The 21983-nt window shown below is 42.0% G+C and overlaps 1 protein-coding gene across 1 annotated transcript in view; it reads left to right on the plus strand.

Moving 5' to 3' along the window:
* LOC142740998 (multidrug and toxin extrusion protein 2-like) overlaps positions 1-21094 on the plus strand; it is a 106540-nt gene extending 85446 nt beyond the window's left edge. Inside the window, exons 13-15 of the mRNA XM_075850403.1 lie at positions 1196-1290; positions 4756-4837; positions 20408-21094. Of these exons, the coding sequence (XP_075706518.1) occupies positions 1196-1290; positions 4756-4837; positions 20408-20643 (413 nt within the window). The 3' untranslated portion in view covers positions 20644-21094. The remainder of the gene's footprint in view (positions 1-1195; positions 1291-4755; positions 4838-20407) is intronic.
* Positions 21095-21983: the final 889 nt, after the last annotated feature.

Here is a 21983-nt window from a genome sequence, read left to right on the forward strand (position 1 = left end):
GGACTGTGAGTAGTTTTCTTGTGTGTTTTTGTCATGCTATCACATTTTAATAACTGTTGATATCTATAACCTTTTTATAATAGGCTTACTAACAATGTATTCTATCAATCTAACTCCAATATTCCTTCGATCAAATATTTCTTCCAAATTTCTGCGCAAGGCTTCCTTGTTTTATCATACTTACCAAGGTTATATTTTCCTGGACTTCAATAACTGCTAAAGGCAGATTCCATTCAAAACTATTCTCGCTACCCTGATTCTTCACCCCACCGACAAGCTCATTTCTGAGAATGAGCTGACAGTGATATTCAAGTGTTTAAAGACTAGATTTGCTTTAACACAGGAATTTCTTCCTTGAGACAATAGGCGTAGGGCTATTCTGTCCAAGACTTTTGCTTGTCTTTGTGGTCCTTCCCTAAGTACTCACTTTCTAATATAGTTAATCCATTGGGGATAGAGAATCCCTAAATGTCAATATGCCCTGCAAGAATGGTGGCATTTGCTTGGTGATTTATATATTACAAAGTGACTTTATTTATAAAAAGAGGGCACACATAGGCAGGGGCTTGGGCAAAAATATTAATAATTTAACATACTGTATTAATAGTACTGAGTTACTGCGGAAGAAATAATTCTTAGCTTTGGACTCTTGTATTCTGTTTTGCTTATAACAATAAATACATTTAAGAGCCCCTTTAGAATACAAATTACTAGTGGAAAAATAAACACATATTGCTAGTGTATATGATTATACCTAATGCTGATCCTCTTGGCAATACTTCATACAATGTGTAATCTTCTTTTATTTTCAAGCACCATTAATTCCATGGCATTGTACATAGGAAATACAAAAAGGTTTAAACACATAACATGAGACCATAAAAACAAAGTACAATAAACATGATCATGCTGAATAACAGACTAGTACAGGAGAGAGGACCCTGCCCGCGAGGGATTACATTCTACAAGGGGAGCTAAGGGTAGAAGCTATTCATCTGGTGGTGTAGTGGTGGCACAGTTAATGCAGGTTGTAAGCTTTTCTAAAGATGTGGCTTTTCAGGTCTTTACATTTTTAAACAAATTATTCCTTCAAGGTGTTTTTAGGTGTCTTTTAGGTCTTTTCACTCCTCTCTGTTATTATGCTTCTTGCTTTAAACATACTGTAATAAACCTGTTTTTGAACTTGTTTTTCAAGGGTTATGGACTGGGCTAATATGTCCAGTGGTCCTGCAGACCTGCATCTATGTGCCATATATTTTTCGTGTTGATTGGAATCTGATGTGTGAAGAGGTAATTACTGTGTTAGATTAAAAGAAAAGTTGTTTGTGCTGCCTGTGTTGGAGCACTTCTTGGGAAACCCCAGGAGGTAATAGGAGAGCAAAATATTAAACCTTTCTCATATATATATATATATATATGTTCTATTTTACTTAGTGCTAAAAGCTCTGGCTTTTTAAAAATAAGTGGGCTCTCCACATGCAGCAGTGAGCAGTCAAAGTCTCACAAGATTTTGACTGCTTTGTGAGTCTTCCTTCTTCTGAACTGTGAGGGGGGAAAACTGTTAGGCCTCATGCACACGACCGTGCTCGTAATTACGAGCACGGCCGGCCACGGGCAGCCGGCCGCTTTAACGAGCCGTGCTGCCATTATAAAGCATAGCAGCACGGCCCGTAAAATGAAAAAATAGAACGTGTTCTATTTTTTTAACGGCACGGGCACCTTCCCGTGACTAACAGAAGTGTATGGGCCCGTTATTGCGGGTCGTAATTACGACCCGCAATAACGGGTGTTTTTATGGTCGTGTGCATGAGGCCTTTGTGTGTTACACATGTCCACAGTGAAGGGCTTTGCTGCTATCTTAAAGGGGTTGTCTCGGCACGGACAACTGATGACCCATTCACAGGATAGGTCATCCGTTAATGATTGGTGGGTGTCCGAAACCCGGACCCCGCACCGATCAAACGCTCTGGCCACCTCTGGGCACCGGATGTCCATGCCAGTAGCAGATGGCTCCGGCTCAGAATAGCGACCGAGCTGCAGCTCTGCTCCTATTCAAGTGAATAGGAGCAGAGCTGCAATTCTGCAGCATAGCCGCTATGCAGTGTACGGAACCATCTGCTTCCGACTCCGAACTCCGCACCAATCCACTGCCCCTGGGCGCCGGATGTTATGCAGTGTCCTGGGGATAGGTCATCAGTTGTTCGTTCCTGAACAACCCCTTTAAAGCTGGATGAAGTTATATTAGCAGCAATGTAAGATTAATTTCTGTTTGTTATGGAGGAGCAGGAGGCTGCTGGGTAATCTGAAGAGTCTCTCACTAGGAAATAGTAAATCCTGTCATAGAATCTCTCCTACTTTTTCCTCTGTGGCGGCTGGCTGTGTATGTATGTATGTATGTATGAAGTGAGAGACTGAGTATCACTTTACAATCAGTTGTCTCCTCCTCTAGCAGATTAACCATTTACAAGCTTCTGTGACCTCCTTCTCTAGCAGATTAAAGGTATTTTTACATGGGCATGTACTCTTCTTGTTAAACGAGCGCCAATGGACAATACAGCATGTTGATTGGTGCCGGCTTGCACCATTCAAACGGATCAATGAATGCAATCGTTCGTCCCCATCCATTTTTGCATCTTGTTGGCAGTCCATCCCTTGTTTAGATGTGGTGATGTGTTGCCGACCAGCAAATTTTTCTTGCCGCTATAAACATTTGATCAGCTGACGAACGGACGTTTGCAAACAGGGCAGCGATCAGCTGATAAACAGAGGGCAATGGTCGGGAACTAGTGTTGTACAATCGCTCGTTTATCCAATCGTTGGCATTTGTAAAAAGGCCTTAACCCTTTACAAGCAACTGTCGCCTGCGCTAGTAAATTAACCATTTACAAACAGCTGTATCTTCTTCCTCTAACTGTGCTGCATATTAAACAAGGAAATCTTATTACATGGCTGATTTTAAAATAACAATATTCTCCCCCGAAGAGATGTACTTCCTAAACCTTCCTTCATCCTTGCTTGGGAAAGAGAATTATCTGTAACATGGACTAAAGAAGGGGCCTCCGCTATACTTCATAATTCTCATGGCTTTTCGCGATGTGTAAAGGTTCAGGAAAACTTTCAAATTACTGACCAGGTGGTACTGCATGCAAGTTTTTCTTCACAAAATCAACATTCTCCTGGACGATCGTTGCTGGAGATGCATGGGAAAAATAGGCTCATGCCTCCATATTTGGTGGGAATACCCCTTGATTAAGCCTTTTTGGCTATAGATCCTAAATAGTATACACCAAATAACGGGGTAGAGAGCTCCCAATTTCCCAGCAGTAATATTACTCTGGGCACCATTAGCATCTTTTAAGCCCCCCAGTAAAAATCTCTCTACACACTCACTGACTACTGCAAAACACTTAATACCTCTAAAATGGAGATCTATTTCTCCTCCGAGCTAATGGGTAGATAAAGTAGATATTTGCAGATTGGAGGAATTGGCTAGTTGGTCAGACAGAAGACTTGATGCACTTGTTGCCACATGGTCGGCCTGGAGGGAACATAGAGGATTCTTATGATAATAATTTCCTTTTCTGTAGCAGATTTCCAATTTGTCTCAATATCCCACCCTATTCTTAACCCCCCTGCCCCCCCTCAACCAATTAGTCATATGACTCAATGTAATCTGGAACTTTGTATAGAGTTACTTATTTCCTGTATGATCCCTTACCCATTAGAATTTCCAGGACTTTATGTAACGATTAGTTAGGGAATCTTTAACAACATGCTAGATATATATCAACTCTGTTTTTCATATTGACTTTTCACTTTCCCTGTGTTTTCATGTCGAAAGATTTTGTGTTTTATTCGACACAAAAAGCACATTGTATAACTCTTAATATTTTATGTTTTTCTTTATCTTTCCCAAAAATTGGCTTTTTCTGTTTGTTCAAAATGTTCAATAAAGAGGATCAAAAAATATAAATAAATAAAATAAAAAAATAACAATATTCTGTATGAAGTAAAGTTTGCACTCCTGGTTAGAGGTGAGTAAATGTTTTACCTGATTTGCGTTTTGCTGATTCACCACCATTTTGTTGAGAAACAATTAATTCTCCTATTGTGTTCTACGGACTAGCAAATCGACTAAACGGCAAAGCAGATCGAATTGATTTGTTCACCCTACTCCTGGCCAGATCTGAGCACAAGGCTGCACTTTAACGTTCAGATGTTGAATAGAATTGTCTCCCTACTCACAGTTTGTACCACCCAAAGAAGAGCATCTGATCAAATTTTACTCAGAACTGACAGCTCTTTTTTTACTCACTAGATCAGCTGTGCATATTTGAAAAATAGTAATTCTCCTCTTGGGAAGTATAAACTTGTATGGATACATCTTGACATGTAGATCATAAAGACAAGACAGAGCTATACAGATTTGCAGTTGTCACCTAGTGCATTCTTGGATTGTTTCTATGCAATGACCAAGGCACATTCTATGAAATTCGATTACATGGAAACCTACAAAAGACAGCAGTGGCATTACATTCACATGGGAAACTCGTTTTTCGCTGGAGTTTTCCTTTAATTTCAATTTGTCTATTTGGAATTGGAAATGTCCTGTTGTGTTAATAGCTGCAACTGATTGGTTGCAGGCCTCTCTGATGCTTTGGCACCAAAATGTTCCCTCTTTTTAGAGCACACTGTAAAACGAAAAAAATAATTGTCTGTTTTAGTCAATCTAATTCCATATTTTTTTTTTTCTAGGCTAGAGTTAGGGCAGGAGTGGAAACAAAGAAAATTCAAGAAAGTGTCAATTCAGATGCAGCATTTGGCTCTAATGAAAATGGTAATCGTGTAATATATATATTATAATAAGCAGCTATAGATAGAAAACATTTTTGTGAAATTAAATACGGCTTATAGAATATCACTAAAAGTGATCTAATTTTGTAATATACAATAAACTGAAATGTGTTGAGTATTGATCTTGGCTTCTATGGCTGCAGAAGGGGCTGCAGTATGCATGGATGGGTAAATTAATCTTTATGTATTATGCCTAGATAGAACTCTATATGGGCAATGTGCAAGTAAACAACTGCTACTGACCCTTAGTCTCTTCCACCCAAACTAATTGGACTCATGCACGATACTCTCTGCCACAGCAACCGTACCACCCAGCATGCAGAAGCGTCTGTCCAAGCCTGATGTTAGTTCGGGCTGGAGAGTATGGCCCTGTTCACACTGAGTTTTTTTGCAGGCAGAAAAATCTGCCTCAAAATTCCTTCAGGAATCCTTGTCCGATTTTGACTTAAAGGGGTTTTCCCATCAGGAACATTTATGACATATACACAGGATATAATCCCAAAAAATTCAATATTTGAAGCAGCACAAATCCCGTTATCAGGAGCGGTGTCGCGCTGTAAAATCAGACAAACCCAGTCTGACGTAATGTAATCTTCAGAAAAAACATGGTGAACAGCAGCACACGTCTCCCAAGTTTCAATCAATAAGTTCTTTTATTGGTCAAACATCCAGTAAAAAAATAGCAACGTTTCGACCCGTGACAAGTGGAGGGTCTTTCTCAAGCCTAACACTTGTCACGGGTCGAAACGTTGCTATTTTTTTACTGGATGTTTGACCAATAAAAGAACCTACTGATTGAAACTTGGGAGACGTGTGCTGCTGTTCACCACACTTTTTCTGAAGATATCCACAGGATATGTCATAAATGTCAGATAGATACGGGTTCCACCTCTGGGACCAGAACCGATCTCTAGATCGGGGTACCCCCTAAAACCTGTTCTACCTCTCTGTTCTGGCTGATTTCCGACCATGAATAAAAAACGGCATAGCTCGCTGAGCTACGCCGTTTCCATATCTCCCTTAGTAGTAAATGGCAGTTAAGGAAGCAGCATAGCATGTGAGTTATGCTGCTTCTGTAACTGCTATTCAGTTCTATGGGACTTCCCTAAACAGAGTAGCACAGCGAGCTATGCTGTTTCCTTTTTCATGGTCGGAATTCACCTGCATCAGCCGCAACACAGAGCGGCAGAACGGGGTTTAGGGGGCCCCGTTCTAGAGATAGATTCAGGTCCCAGAGGTGGGACCCGCATCTATCTGACATTTATGACATATCCTGTGGATATGTCATAAATGTCCCTAATGGGAAATCCCCTTTAAGTCATTCATGTGTTCTGACGTGCCCATAGTGTTTGTATTACTACCCTTACTATTCCTTCTTGTTTATATATTAGGAAAAGAGTTGCATCAAGGCCTTTGTGTTCTCCTCTAAATCGGGTCCTGTCACGTTTGTAACCGCTCGTAGCACAAAAACCGCAGCAGCGGTCCGAGTGAGGCCGGTGTGTGTGCTTTGACGGGAGTGGACCAGTCCAGTCACCTGACCTCGTGTCACCCATCAGCGCCTCGTGATGCTATTGCGAAGCGCCGTTTAGTTGCTATGGCAGCCAAAGGCCTTACAATGGCTCCCAGGCCTGCTATAGCTGTATGCCTATTAGGCCGTGCTGAAGGCCCGGTCTAATAGATTGCCTGTCAGTTTATTACTGACAGGAAATAATGATTTGGTATACTAAGGCTGGGTTCACACGACCATGTTACGTCCGTAATGGACAGAACGTATTTCGGCCGCAAGTCCCGGACCGAACACGGTGCAGGGAGCCGGGCTCCTAGCATCATAGTTATGTACGATGCTAGGAGTCTCTGCCTCGCTGCAGGACAACTGTCCCGTACTGCAATCATGTTTTCAGTACGGGACAGTTGTTCCACAGAGAGGGACTACTAGCATCGTACATAACTATGATGGTAGGAGCCCGGCTCCCTGCAGTATGTTCAGTCCGGGACTTGCGGCCGAAATACGTTCCGTCCATTACGGATGTAACATGCTCATGTGAACCCAGCCTTAGTGTATACCAAAGCATTATATCTGCAAACAAACAATCGCATTGTGAAGTCCCCTAGTAGAACTGCAACATAAATTAAAAAAAGTGTAATAAAATGTATTTAAAAAAAAGTTTCACATTTTTAATAGAACAATTTTGGAGTAGATAAAAATAATAATTAAAGGGGTTATCCAAGAGTTTCCAAATTTGGAGGAAGGTAAAAAATAATAAACCCTCTCTTTGAAACGACCCCACACTTCAGCGCTGACATCCTGCTCGCCACTGCTCTGGTCCTTTAAAGTTCTAGATTTGTCACATGCTGTTCATTGGTCAGCCAATAGCTGGCTTTAGGTCACGTGCCTGTCATGGCAGCATCTCTGAATGGCACATGACCATTATACATCATGGGATGCAGCGATTATAAAAAATATTTCTTTTCATTACATCTTTTATTGTTCAAACATAAAAAAACTATACATATTTGTTATTGATCTAATCGTACTGACCCATAGAATAAAGGTGACATTTTATTAATCCTGCACAGTGACTGACACAAAATAAATACCACAAAAAAACAATGGCAGAATTGCTGTTTTTTTTTCCATTACCCCAAGAAAGAGTTAATAAGTTAATCAATAAGTTATATGCACCCCAAAACAGTGCCATTGAAAAACACAACTAATCCCTAAAAAAAAGCCTTCAAACCGCTACGTAGACGAAAAAACAAAAGTTCTAGCTCTCAGAATGCAGCAACACAAAAATGAAAAAAATCCTGTGGTCCTAAAGGCCAAAATAGGCTTGGTCCTAAACTGATTTTCCGGGACTATGATATTGATGGCCGCTCTTTAGGATAAAGCATCAATATCAGATCGGTGGGCGTCCGACCGATTAGCTGGCGCGTTCGCTGTGTCCCCTTCATTGTTTACCAGGTACAGCTTTGTAAATTTTGTTGTGGCTGTGCAGCTGACTAATGTTTAGTTCTATTCAAGTGAATGATACGATACTGAGCTGAAATACCATATGCAGCCACTACCAAATGTACAGAGCTGTGCCTGGTAAACTATGATCGGTTGGGGTGACTGGAGGTGTCGAAGTTTAGTCCACCAATATTGAAGTCCAAGGAAATCCCTATAACTGGTTCCGGTCCAGGTTATTTTGAGCCTTCAGGACCAGACACTGTTTCCCCAATTTTTCACACACGTCCGCCATAAAAAAAAATTTTGGTTTGTTGGGCTAGCAACGTGATTTTACTAAGTTTTTTTTTCCGTTAACAATGCAGGTTTCTCTTCTTATTTTTATACAAATAATTTTAAAAAATTCGGCCTTAGGGTATATTCACAAGTATTGAAAAATACGAAGCTGATTTCAAGAGTAAGCGTATTTTGCATGCGTTTTTGAGGCGTATTTTCAAAGCGTTTTGTGTAGTGTCAATGTACATTCAGCTTGTAAAACGCTTCAAGAAGTGACATGCAACTCTTTATGAGGTGTATTTTTACTAGCCATTTTTTTAATTCGGCAGAGTAAAAAAATGCAATCAAAATACAAAAAATCTTTATTATAAATAGATACAGCTGTAATGCCCACAATAAAAATACAGATACACAAGACCTATATAAAATATAACCCAAAGAGGTAGGTAGGACATAGTATGCAACAACTGTAAATCACTTGATATAAGGCACAAAAAAGTACTGGACTGTATATCCTGTACACACAGACATAGCTGTTTCAGTGCTTCTTCCACCCCTTAATGCACCATGACGCAACTCTACATCATGGTTTGCCCTGCATTAAAGGGAATGTGTCGCAAATTAAATATTTTTTTTAAGTAAGTTACTTATTTTTATTATTTTACATTTTTTGCTGTATTTTTTTTTTCTTACACATGGTGGGATGTATTAAAAATGAAATAATAATTTGACATGTTTTTCTATGTTGGTCACCAGAAGGAGCACTTCCCAGAATAACAGCAAGGTGAATAAGGGAAAGCTATCTGACTCACAGTTGCTGTAAATGTGGGAGGGTATGTTCACACGCTTACTAAAAAAACGTCTGAAAATACGGAGCTGTTTTCAAGGGAAAACCGCTCCTGATTTTCAGCCGTTTTTTAATCAAACTCTCTGTTTTCGTGGTGTTTTTTACGGCCGTTTTTTGGAGCTGTTTTTCTATAGTCAATGAAAAACGGCTCCAAAAAAAATTGACAATTTGAAAATGAGGCGTAAAAAAATGCCCAGTTGGAACAGAACGCTGTATTTCCCATTGAAATCAATGGGCAGATGTTTGTAGGCGTTCTGCTTCTGATTTTTTTCAGCCATTTTTAGAGACGTTTACGGCCCGAAAAATGGCTGAAAACGCTACGTGTGCACATACCCTAAGGCCTCATTTACATGAGCGTAATATACGCGCGTGCTTTTCACACGTGTCGTACGCACCTATATTACTCTATGGGGCAGTGCAGACAATGCGTGAATTTTGCGCAGCGCGAGTGCGTTGCGTAAAACTCACGACATGTTCTATAATCGTGCGTTTTTCGCGCATCACGCACCCATTGAAGTCAATGGGTGCGTGAAAACCACGAGGGTCGCACGGAAGCACTTCCGTGCGAACTCCGTGATTCGCACAAGAGCTGTCAAACTGAATGTAAACAGAAAAGCACCACGTGCTTTTCTGTTTACAAACATCCGAACGGAGTGTCTTATTGATGAGTGAACCGAACTTCACCGGGTTCGGCCAAACTCGTTTTGATGAACCCGGCAAAAAATGTTGCGGTACGCGACGTCAGGAGACAGTCACTGTCCAGGGTGCTGAAATAGTTAAACTGGTTCAGCACCCTGCACAGTGACTTACGATCACAATATACATGAACGTGTAAAAAAAAAAAAAATGAAGTTCTGACTTACCGATAACTCCCGGCTTCTTCCTCCAGTCTGACCTCCCGGGATGACAATTCAGTTCAAGTGACAGCTCCAGCCAATCACAGGCCAAGCACAGGCTGCAGCGGTCACATGGACTGCCGTGTCATCCAGGGAGGTGGGGCCGGATGTCAAGAGAGGCGCGTCTCCAAGGACGCGTCACCAAGGAAACGGCCGGGAAGTTCTCGGTAAGTACGAACCTTCTTCTTTTTTTTTTAAACAGGTTACTCGATATGGTGATCGGAATTCAATGTCGAGGGTGCTGAAAGAGTTACTGCCGATCAGTTAACTCTTTCAGCACCCTGGACAGTGACTGACGTCGACTAGCCTCATCTCTATGATGGCGGCTGCGCGAAAATCACGCAGCCGCGCATCATACACGGATGACACACGGAGCTGTCAAGTGCCTTTTGCGCACGCAAAACGCTGCATTTTTTGCACGCTCGTGTAAATCGGGCGTTAGAGTGATGAAAGTGAAGTGAATGACTTTTCAATTGACCGGTTCACACGGCAAGTATTTGACGTGGTTTATTTGGCACATTTTACGTGCCAAAAAACTCATGAAAAAACGATTACGCTTTTTATTTATATAATTGGTAAAGTGCGCTGTTAGTACATAAAACGCGTTGTGTAACTAAAGTGTCAAGTGAATTCCTTTGCACGTAAAACACACCAAATGTTCCCAATTATGCGCCAAAAAGCACACACAAAATGCGTAAAAAAACATGCAAAAAATGCATCAAACGCTTGATTAAGCTTCCCATTTACATCAATGGGAAAGCGAGCCATTAATAGTTTACGCCAGGGGTGTAGCTAGGGGGGGGCAGGCGGGGCATTTGCCCCGGGCTCAAGGGAAGGGGGGGCACCGAAGAGCAGCTGATCGCTGCTGACAGACTCCCCGTATGTAGGACACCTGCAGCAGCTTAGGAAGAGCCAGGAAATATAGGGCGTTCTGACTGGGGTCTGGGACAGCCATGGAGTGGACCAGTCCAGTCACCTGACCTCACGTCAGTGACATGAGATCAGATGAACTCAGGTCAGGGGACAGGTCCACTCCCGTGCTGCAGCCTTCCAGCATCTGCCTCCACTCTGTGATCTGTGCTCTGCCGAGAAGCAGAGAGGAAGCTCCGCCCACAGCCCGTCCTCACCTGTTAGCATGGAGACATGGTGAGTGAGTGTGTGTATGTCTGTCTGTGTCTGTCTGTGTGTCTGTCTGTCTGTCTGTGTGTGTCTGTCTGTGTGTGTGTGTGTCTGTCTGTGTGTGTGTCTGTCTGTGTGTGTGTCTGTCTGTGTGTCTCTGTCTGTCTGTGCGTGTCTCTGTCTGTGCGTGTCTCTGTCTGTGTGTGTCTCTGTCTGTGTGTGTGTCTCTGTCTGTGTGTGTGTGTCTGTCCGTGTGTGTCTGTCTGTCCGTGTGTGTCTGTCTGTCTGTCTGTGTGTGTCTCTGTCTGTCTGTCCGTGTGTCTCTCTGTCCGTGTGTCTCTCTGTCCGTGTGTGTCTCTGTCTGTCTGTCTGTGTCTCTGTCTGTCTGTGTCTCTGTGTGTGTGTGTGTGTGTGTGTGTGTCTCTCTCTGTCGGTCTGTGTGTGTCTTTGCATGTGTTTGTCTCTTATATCTACTACATTATCTGTACTGTGTAGCAGAGCTGAGATTGTAATTTAGCACAATGTGTTATCTGTGATTTTACATAGGACTGCAGGGGACACAACTACATTATCAGTACTCAGAGAGTTATCAGTGTGCTATCCAGTGGCGTAACTACCGCCGTAGCAGCAGTAGCGGCTGCTACGGTGCCCATGGCCGGAGGCTCCGCTAGCAGCCGCTATGGATGCTACAGCGGGACGCCACTGAACACTACGGCAGAGCAGGGAGGTATCTCCCCGCTCTGCCATTAAACGAAAGACATGTATCCCCTATCCACAGGATAGGGGATACATGTGTGATCGCTGGCAGCGATAGGGAGAAGTCCCCCCCCCCCCAATGTTCTCCATCACAAACCTCGGACTTCCGGGGGTCTGTGTCGGCAGCTCCGGAGAAATGAATGGCGCGCCGGTCCCGCTTGTGCGCATGTGTGAGCAGCGCTCCTTTCATTTTTATTGAGCTGCGCAGACACCGGAAGTCCGAGGTTAGTGATGGAGAACTTCAGGGGACTTTCAGTCCCCCGTTCTCCCTATCGCTGCCAGCGATCACATATGTATCCCCAGTCCTATGGAGAGGGGATACATGTCTTTTGTAGGACACACTGTTGGTCGGATTTTTTTGGGAGAAGGGGCTGTATGGCGTTCCCTACAGGGGGGGGGGGCAGTATGACGTTCTCTACAAGGGGGGCTGTATGGCGTTCTCTACAAGGGGGGCTGTATGGCGTTCTCTACAAGGGGGCTGTATTGCGTTAGCGCCAAACAACCCCCCCTGTAGATAACGCCATACAGCCCCCCCCTGCAGGGAACACCATATAGCCCCCCCTGTAGAGAATGCCATACAGCCCCCCTGTAGAGAACGCCATACAGCTCCCCCTGCAGGGAACGCCATACTGCCCCCCCCTGTAGAGAACGCCGTACAGCCTCCCCCCTGCAGGGAACGTCGTACAGCCCCCCCCTATAGGGAACATCGTACAGCCCCCCCCTATAGGGAACGCCGTACAGCCCCCCCTATAGGGAACGCCGTACAGCCCCCCCTGTAGATAATGCCATACAGACCCCCCTGTAGATAACGCCATACAGCCCCCTTTGTAGATATCTACAGGGGGGGCTATAAAAAAGGCACTATCTAGAAGGGGGGGCTGTGTGTGACACCCAGGGGAGGGGGGGCCCCAGTCAATAGTTTGCTATGGGGCCCAGTCTTTCCTAGTTACGCCCCTGGTGCTATCTGTAGTGTTATATCTACTACATTATCTGTACTGTGTAGCAGAGCTGAGATTGTAATTTAGCACAATGTGTTATCTGTGGTGTTACATAGGACTGCAGAGGACACAACTAGATTATCAGTACTCAGAGAGTTATCACTGTGTTATCTGTGGTGTTACATAGGACTGCAGGTAACATCTACTACATTATCTGTAGTCAGAGAGTTATCACTGTTATCTGTGGTGTTACATAGGACTGCAGGTAACACTACTATATTATCTGTAATCAGAGAGTTATCACTGTGTTATCTGTGGTGTTACATAGGACTGCAGGTAACATCTACTGCATTATCTGTGCTGTGTACATATGTGCCTGTGTGGGTATATATGGGTCTGTTTGTGAATGTGTCTTTGTGCTTGTATATTTGTGCCTTTTATGTATTTAGTATATGTTCCGGTCTGTGTATTTATCTTCCGGTGTGTGTGTGTGCGTATATGTGTCTGTACGTCTATATATTTACCTGTATGTATATATTCCAGATGTGTGTATGTATATTTGCCTGTATGTCTAAATATCTGTCTTTATGTATGTACAGTATATATGTTCCAGCGTGTCCCTATATGTGGTTAATTTTTGGTTTGTGTAGGGGGCGGCAATAGAGAATCCCGCACAGGGCGCCATCCAAGCGAAGGCCGGCCCTGGCTGCACCGACCCTAGTCAGAAGGAACTCCGCCGCTGCCTGCACCGCATAACCTCCTCGGCTTCTCCGGTAAGTCACACCAGGCAGAGCGGAGAGTGGTAGCGGTAGGCTACCACTCACCGGTCTGTTCACAGTGTGGCGCTAAGTACAAGGGGTGGGAGTGTGCAGCTATCTACTAGGGGGGAAGCGGGCTGTGTGTGGCGCTATCTATAGGGGGCTGTGTGGCGCTATCTACAGGACGCTGGGTGGCCTCTTTAATTTATTTTCTTTTAATTTATTTTTATGTTAATTACATTATAGAACTATATCGCTTGTAAAATGTAGAAATGCTTTTATACTCGCATTACATTAAAAATATAGTGAAAAAAAATTACACCTCATTGATTGGTAGGGAAAGAAAACATGGCGAGGGGGAAGGAGATGTCGGGAAATAAGTTGGGGGGGGGGCGCCAAACTGAATCTTTGCCCCGGGTGCAGGAGAACCTAGCTACGCCTCTGGTTTACGCAAGCGTTTTGAAAAAACTTTTGCATAAATAAGAACAGTGGGGGGATTGTGTGTGTGTGTGTGTGTGGGGGGGGGGGGAGTTTTGAAGAATCGCCACTGATTCTTCAAAACAGCTGATAAGTGGCTATGAAGGATCAGTGGCACCCGTGCATACTCCGCTGCACAAAAATAGGACACCGCTCTTCTGCTAACGCTACACACACACACACACACACACACACACATCTCTGCCACACACACACATCTCTGCCACACACACACACACACACACACACACACATCTCTGCTACACACACACACATCTCTGCTACACACACACACAGCTCTGCTACACACACAGCACTGCTATACACATGCAGGCACATACAGTTACAGCAGGTGTGCGGGGGGTCAAGGGGGGTCGTGAGGTGGGGGGCCGTGCTGTACCCGCAGTGCAGCCGGTCTTCATCATGGCGCCGGCTTTCCCCCTACAAACCAGCTTCTATCCTGGGTCGCTCTGAACTGCGCCTGCGCAGTACAGAGTGAAATAGGAGAAGTAGAGGATACAATGAACGAGAGCCGTTCATTGTGTCCTATGCACTGTAGCTGCCATATTCCATCTGTGTATGTGTCGTTAAGACACACATACACAGATTAAATAAAACATGGCAGCCCCCAGTAAAGTAAGAAAGTGTTAATAAAATAAAACATTGTGTGTGAAAAAATAAGTAAAGTCAATATAATATTTTATTAAATAAAAACACATAAATGAAAAAAAAAAATCATGACACTGTCCTTTTAAGGCACAATGAAGTACAGTTACTTTATGGTGCTTTTCTGTCACAGACAGCCAATAATCACTGGACCAATCACAGCATTGCAGCATCACACAAAAGAATGGTGACAGCACACTGCGAACGCTAATGCCACCTAAGCCACTAAATATAAATAAATATGCATTACTGCGAAGTCTACTTACAATAGGGAGGTTCTTAGTGCACATTTTGATCAAATTGTGTGAGCCCACCTGCCACGACAAGGCAACATCTATGAGGTGGGAATCTACGCTGGACATACACCCAGAACTGGGACTAAACTTACATATTCATGCGCAATGCAGCATGGTTACCCAGCTAAAAGAGCAGTGTAGCCATGCTAGCCTATCGGCTGTTGGCAACAGGAGACCTAACAATGGCCTCCTGTCTGCCAAGTACGGAGGCTGGGCTTAAAAGGCTTCCGGCCGTAGATGAAAGATGGCGGAGGACTCAGAAGCTGAGCCTGCGCCATCAGACGAAGAATGTCAGCTGTATGTTACAGCTGATGTCAGGTCCGTATTTCACACCGAATAACCACCTCTGTAAATTGAAAGCTGAAGGCATGCCTGGAGAGAAGTACACCACACAAATGTCTGAGGTACAGCTTCAATGTCAGCCAGGAGGAACTGAACTTTATTCAGAACAAAGAAACACACACAGAGAAGACACATGCCCCTCCCTATAGATGTGGGACTTGCTTAAATTCTATTCGCTCCCCAGCTGTAACTTTTCTGTACATTCTTCTGCACACTCCTCTTTGCATTCCAGGGGGCGGTGTCTTCCATAGGTGTGTCCGACATGAACAAAGAACTTGTTATATATATCAGTATATTACACAAAGAACTGAAATGTATATACATATATGTGAGGATAATATTTTTCAGACAATATACATAGTAATGATCACTGACACCCTGCTGTAAAAGAAGGGAACGGAGCTAGCTCCGCTTCCTGACAACCCATTAGATGCTACGATCAAAAGCAATCGCGGTATCTTAGTGGTTTCCAGGAGATCGGCAACGCTGCGATGTGGTCACAGGGATGCCAATCGTTGCTATGGCAACCGGAGCCCAACAGTAGCTCCCTGGTCTGCCACATATAGAAGCCTAATAGGCTTGCTGTCAGTGAATAGCTGACAGCTCTAATGCATTGCACTACGTGGGTAGTGCAATGTATTAGAATAAAGACTAGAAGTGCAGGCCTTCAAGTCCCCTAGTGGGACAAAAAAGTTAAAAAAAAAAAAAAGTTAGAAAAATGTTCAACCAAAGTGTAAAAATAAAAGTTCCACGTTTTTAAAAATGAAAAACTGCCTTTTTTTCCTATAATAAGACTGTTATTATAGGAAAAAAATTTAAATGGTAAAAAAAACGTACAAATATTTGGTATCACCGCGTCCGTAACAACCCAAACTATACAATATTTTTCCCGCACGGTGAATACCGCAAAAAAAAAACAATGCCATTATTTTCGTCACTATCCCTTCTAAAATATAGAATAAAAAATTAACACAAAATGGTGCACGTACCACAAAATAGAACCAATACAAACTACAACCCGTCCCGCAAAAAACAAGCCGTTATACAGCCTTGTCAACACAAAAATAAAAAAGTTATGGCTTTCAGAATATGGTGACACAAAAATAAATAAAAAATAAATGGATTTTTTTTTGTGCAATCGCTGCAGAACATTAAAAAAACAATATACATTTGGCATCGCCGTAATCGTATTGACCTGTAGAATAAAGTAAAATGTAATTTATAGCCCACACTGTAAAAAAAATAAAAGAAACATTGTCAGAATTGCTGGTTTTTGCTTGCCAAAAAAATCAAATAAAAAGTGATCCAAAAATCGCGAGTATCCCAAAATGGTACCAATGAAAACTACAGATTCTACCTCAACAGGCTCTCAGAATATGGCGACGAGAAATGTGCAGAGCATTCCAAAAGCGGGTAAGATTGGGCACCATTTATTAATGCAACACTGGCCACACATCTCTGAATTATTTATTTACCCCATTATTATACCCTCTTATTATGCCCTGATGTACTCCGCACAGCTTACATATGCCCCCACATTATAAACTGAAATACCAGCAAAACCCCAAACAGAACTACTACCAAGCAAAACCTGCGCTCCAAAAGCCAAATGGTGCTCCGTCCCTTCTGAACCCTACAGCGTGCCCAAACAGCACTTTACATCCACATATATGGCATCGGCATACCTGGGAGAACCTGCTTAACATTTTGAGGTATTTGGCTTCAGTGGCACAAACTGGGCACAACATATTGTGCACTAAAATGGCATATCAGTGGAAAACTGCAATTTTCACTTTGCAAAATCCGCTGGGCACTAATTTCTAATGGAAAAACACCTGTGGGATCAAAATGCTCACTACACCCCTTTAAAATGCCCTAAGGAGTGTAGTTTCCAAAATAGAGGTCACTGCTTGGGGGTTTGTTTTACTATTTGACCTCAGAGCCCTGCAATTGTGGGCCAATGCTGTGAATATCACCAAAATAGACCTTAAATGAGCACGGTGCTCTCCACTTCTGAGCCCTGTCTTTTCCAGGCAAATGGTAAATGCCTTAAGGGGTGTAGTTTCAAAAATGTGGTCACTTCTTGGGGCTTCCACTGTACTCAGGGATTTTGCATATGCGACATGGTGGCCAAAAACCAATCCAGCAAAATCTGGATGCCAAATAGCGCTCCTGCCTTTCTGAGCCCTGCCGTGTGTCCAAACAGCAGTGTATGACCACATGTGGGATATTGCCATAATCGGGTGAAATTTCTTTACAAATGTTGGGATGCTGTTTCTCCTTTATCCCTTGTGAAAATGAAAAAATTCTACAATTTAGTGGAACAAAATGTAGATTTTCATTTTCACGGCGTAATTCCAATTAATTCTGCAAAAGACGTGGGATCTAAATGCTCACCATACCTCTAGATAGATTCCTTGAGGGGTGTAGTTTCCCAAATGGGGTCAGTTTTGGGATGCTTCTACGGTTTTGGCCTCTTATGGGCTTTGCAAATGAAACATGGCACCCGAAAATCAATAAAGCAAAATTTGATCTCCAAAACCCAAATGGCGCTCCTTCCATCCTGAGCCCTGTAGTGTGTCCAAACAGTAGTTTATTACCACATATAGGGTATTGCCGTACTCAGAGTTTGCTTTACAAATACTAGGGTTATTTTTCCCCTTTTATCTATTGTGAAAATAAAAAATTCTGAGCTAAAACGACATTTTAATTGAAAAAAACCCATTGATTTTCATTTTCACAGCCTAATTACACTAAATTCAGCAATAAACTGTGGGGTCAAAATGCTCACTATACCCCTCGATAAATTTCTTGAGGGGTGTAGTTTGCCAAATGGGGTATTTTTGTGGGTATTTCCATTTATTGGCCCCACAAGACCTCTTCAAACCCGCCATGGTGCCTAAAATATATTCTAATAAAAAGGAGGCCCTAAAATCCCCTAGGGACTCATGTGGCCGGTGCATTAGTCAATTACCACACTAGGTCCACATGTGGGATATTTCTAAAAACTGCAGAATGTGGGCAATAAATATTTAGTTGTGTTTCTCTGGTAAAACCTTCCGTGTTACAGAACAAAATGGATTAAAACTGATTTTCTGCAAAAAACATGAAATTTGTAAATTTCCCCTCTACTTTGATTCCTGTGAAACGCCTAAAGTGTTAAGAAACGTTCTAAATGCTGTTTTGAATACTTTGAGGGGTTCAGTTTTTAAAATGGGGTGATTTATGGGGGTTTCTAATATATAAGGCCCTCAAAACCCATTCAGTACTGAACCGGTCCCTAAAATAAGGATTTTTTGCTGCTAACGTTCTAAGCCTTGTAACGACTTAGAAAAATAAAACTTTAAAACGACTAATAACGACTTTAAAAAAACAATGACAAATTAAAGTAGACATATGGCAAATGTGAACCAGTAGCTATTTTGTGTGGTATTACCATTTGTCTTACAAGTAGAAGCATTTACATTTTTTTTAAAAATACACGTTTTTGCAAATTTTCCTCAATATTTCAGTGTTTTCACAAATAAACACTGAATGTGTCGACCAAATTTTACCACTAACTAATGCGTCATGAGAAAACAGTCTATGAATCGCTAGAAAAAAATAAAAGCATTCCAAAGTTATTACCACTTCAAGTTACACGTCAGATTTGAAAAAAAATGGCCTGGTCCTTAAAGATCCTCTGTCACCACATTATAAATGCCCTATCTCCTACATAAAGTAATCGGCGCTGTATTGTGGATTACAGCAGTGTTTTTTATTTAGAAAAACTATCAATTTTGACCAAGTTATGACCTATTTTAGATTTATGCTAATGACTTTCTTAATGCCCAACTGGGAGTTTTTTAGCTTTTGACCAAGTGGGTGTTGTAAAGAGGACATACAAGTGTATGACCAATCCGCGTCATACACTTCTCTCCATTCATGTACTCAGACATCGTGATCTTGCGAGATCATGATGTGCTGTCACTTACTCACACATTAACTTTACTGAAGTGTCTTGAGAGTGAATGGACATCGCTTCCAGCCAGGACGCGATATCTATTCACAATCCCGACACTTCGGTAACGTTTGTGTGGGGCTTAATGACCGCAAGCGTGATCTCATGATCGTTTGAGGCGTTTTTCAAAGTGTTCAATGGAAAATCAGCTCCAAACAACGCCTCAAGAAGTGACATGCTACTTCTTTTTACGGACCGTCTTTTTACGCTCCGTTTTTTAAAACAGAGGCGTAAAAAGACGCCCCGTATGAACTAAATGCTGTTTTTCCCATTGAATTCAATTGACAGATGTTTGTAGACGTTCAGCTTCCATTTTTTCAGGCATTTTTCGAGGCGTTAACGTCCCGAAATACGCCTGAAAACACTGCGTGAACATACCCTAACACTGACAGGCAATAATACACTGCAATACAGAAGTATTGCAGTGTATTCTAAAAGCAATCAAAAGATCGTACAGTAAAGTCCCCTAGTGGGACTAAAAAAAAAATGTCCCAAGTAAAAAAAAAAATTAAAAACCCACGTTTTCCCCTTACAAAATACTTTATTATGAAAAAAAGTAAAAAGTTACGCATATTTGGTATCACCGCGTCCGTAACGAACCAAACTATAAGGTGGTTACATTATTTAACCCGCACGGTGAACACCGTAAAAAACAAAATGGAAAACATCACCAGAATTGCTGTTTTCTGTTCATTGTACCTTCAAAAAAATTTAATAAAAATGGTACCAATAAAAACTACAAGTCGTCCCTCAAAAAAAAAAGCCCTCGTACAACTGCATCGGTAAAAAAATTAAAAAGTTATGGCTCTTAAGATATGGCGACACAAAAACAAATTATTTTGAAAAAAATTTGTTTTTACTGTGTAAAAGTAGGAAAACCTATATAATTTGGTATCGCCGCAATCATAACAACCCACTGAATAAAGTTGTTATGTTACTTATACCACATGGTAAATGGCGTAAAATGAATGCGTACCCCGCTAAAAAAAAGTTCATCAATAAATTATATGCACCCCAAAATGGTGCTATTATAAAATACAACAAATGCAAAAAAAAAGTCCTTATACAGCTATGTCGACGGAAAAATAAAAAAGTTATAGCTCTTTGAATGAGACTATGGAAAAACATAAAAAATTGCTCGGTCATTAAGGTTTAAAATACCATCGGTATTAAGGGGTTAATTTAACTCTGGATATTTGTGTATTACTAAAATTCATTTCTTTGCTATTGTATAGGGGAGTCAAAGGATGGTGATATTGAAAACAGACATGCAGCTATCTCTATTAACTCTGGAGAGACTAATAAACCAGAAATCGTGTCAGAAGATGATCCACCATTAGAGGCATCCAATGTCGTCGGAGAAATACTATCAACGAAACAGCTGATCATCAGACGTGGACTGGCACTGTTTTTATGCATCACCACATTGCTGATTGGCGTTGCAGTATATTTAACTGCAACAAATAAGTAATGCTAACATAGTTAATCCAATTCTAACTTGTGCTCTGCAAAGTGTTGGATAAATTCGCAAGAATGTGAGGACTTCACCTTACCAAAAACATGTCCTCATTGATGGAGCTACCTAAAGAAACAAAGCAGGACAAATAATCTGATCAGGCTTTAATGCAGTGGGAGGGAGATCTTCCTTTTTGATGAATGGAAAATGAATAAAAAAAATGACGCCAACTAGCCTAGCATCTGATCTGGGATAAGTAACTAGTACAGACCAATCCTTTTTATATATTAAAACCCAATTTCACACAATGACTGTCAAGAGCCACAGCTTTCTGGTCTAGTTTGCATTAAAGAGTTGTCCACTACCAGATAGGTCATCAGTACATGATCTGTGGGGTTCTGACACTCGGATTCTGCGCCGTTAAGCCCGTCCGGTGGATAGGTCATCAGTTGGCTGGTAGTGGACAACCCCTTTAATTCTTATATTTATTATGGATTCATAGTAATCAGAATGAAAAGGTTATGCTGGATGATAACAATCTTGTAGCGATCAAAGGATACACCAGACTCTGTGTCTGGTGTATTCGTGAGGGGAGCGATCCACCCGCTCTTACTGGTGATTGGCTGCTGTGTATTTGCATACAGAGAGGGCGGGAAGATCGCTTCCCTCATGAATACACCGGACTCATAAGTAGGAGTCTGGTGTATCCTTTGATTACTCCTATTATATATATTATATTATAATATTTTGTGCCATTTTGGCTAAAAGAAGAGCGAACTTGTCCTCATACTATGCTGCCCTTATATTGAGAAGCATATTTTAATGACAGATTGACTTTAATTTTTAATAAGGTTTGAATAAGCCTGGCAAACGTTATTTCAGGATAGACAATCCGTATCTGGTCGTGGGGGTCAAACTCTTGGCAACCCTGCCGATCAGTCTGTACTGTGAAACGCAGACATACTTTTAGTAGCGGTTCACAATATTACACACTAGGGGCAGTATTACATAGTTCTCGCTTTCAGCTGAATGCTGACTATACCCCTAGATAGATTCTTGGGAAGTGTAGTTTCCCAAATGGAGTAACTTTTGGGGGGTTTACACTATTTTGGTCCCTAAGGGGCTTTGCGACATGGCACCCGGAAACCATTCTAGCAAAATTTGAGCTCCAAAAGCCAAATCGCGCTTCTTCCCTTCTGAGCCCTGTCGTGTGTCTAAACAGAAGTTTATGACCACATATGGGGTATTTTCGTACTCTGAAGAAATTGCTTTGCAAATGTTGGGGTGCTTTTTCTCCTTTAATCTTTTGTGGAAATAAAAAAATTCTACATTTTATTGGAAAAAATTTAGATTTC

The sequence above is a fragment of the Rhinoderma darwinii genome, chromosome 2 (assembly GCF_050947455.1).
Source record: "Rhinoderma darwinii isolate aRhiDar2 chromosome 2, aRhiDar2.hap1, whole genome shotgun sequence".
NCBI lineage: Eukaryota > Metazoa > Chordata > Amphibia > Anura > Rhinodermatidae > Rhinoderma > Rhinoderma darwinii.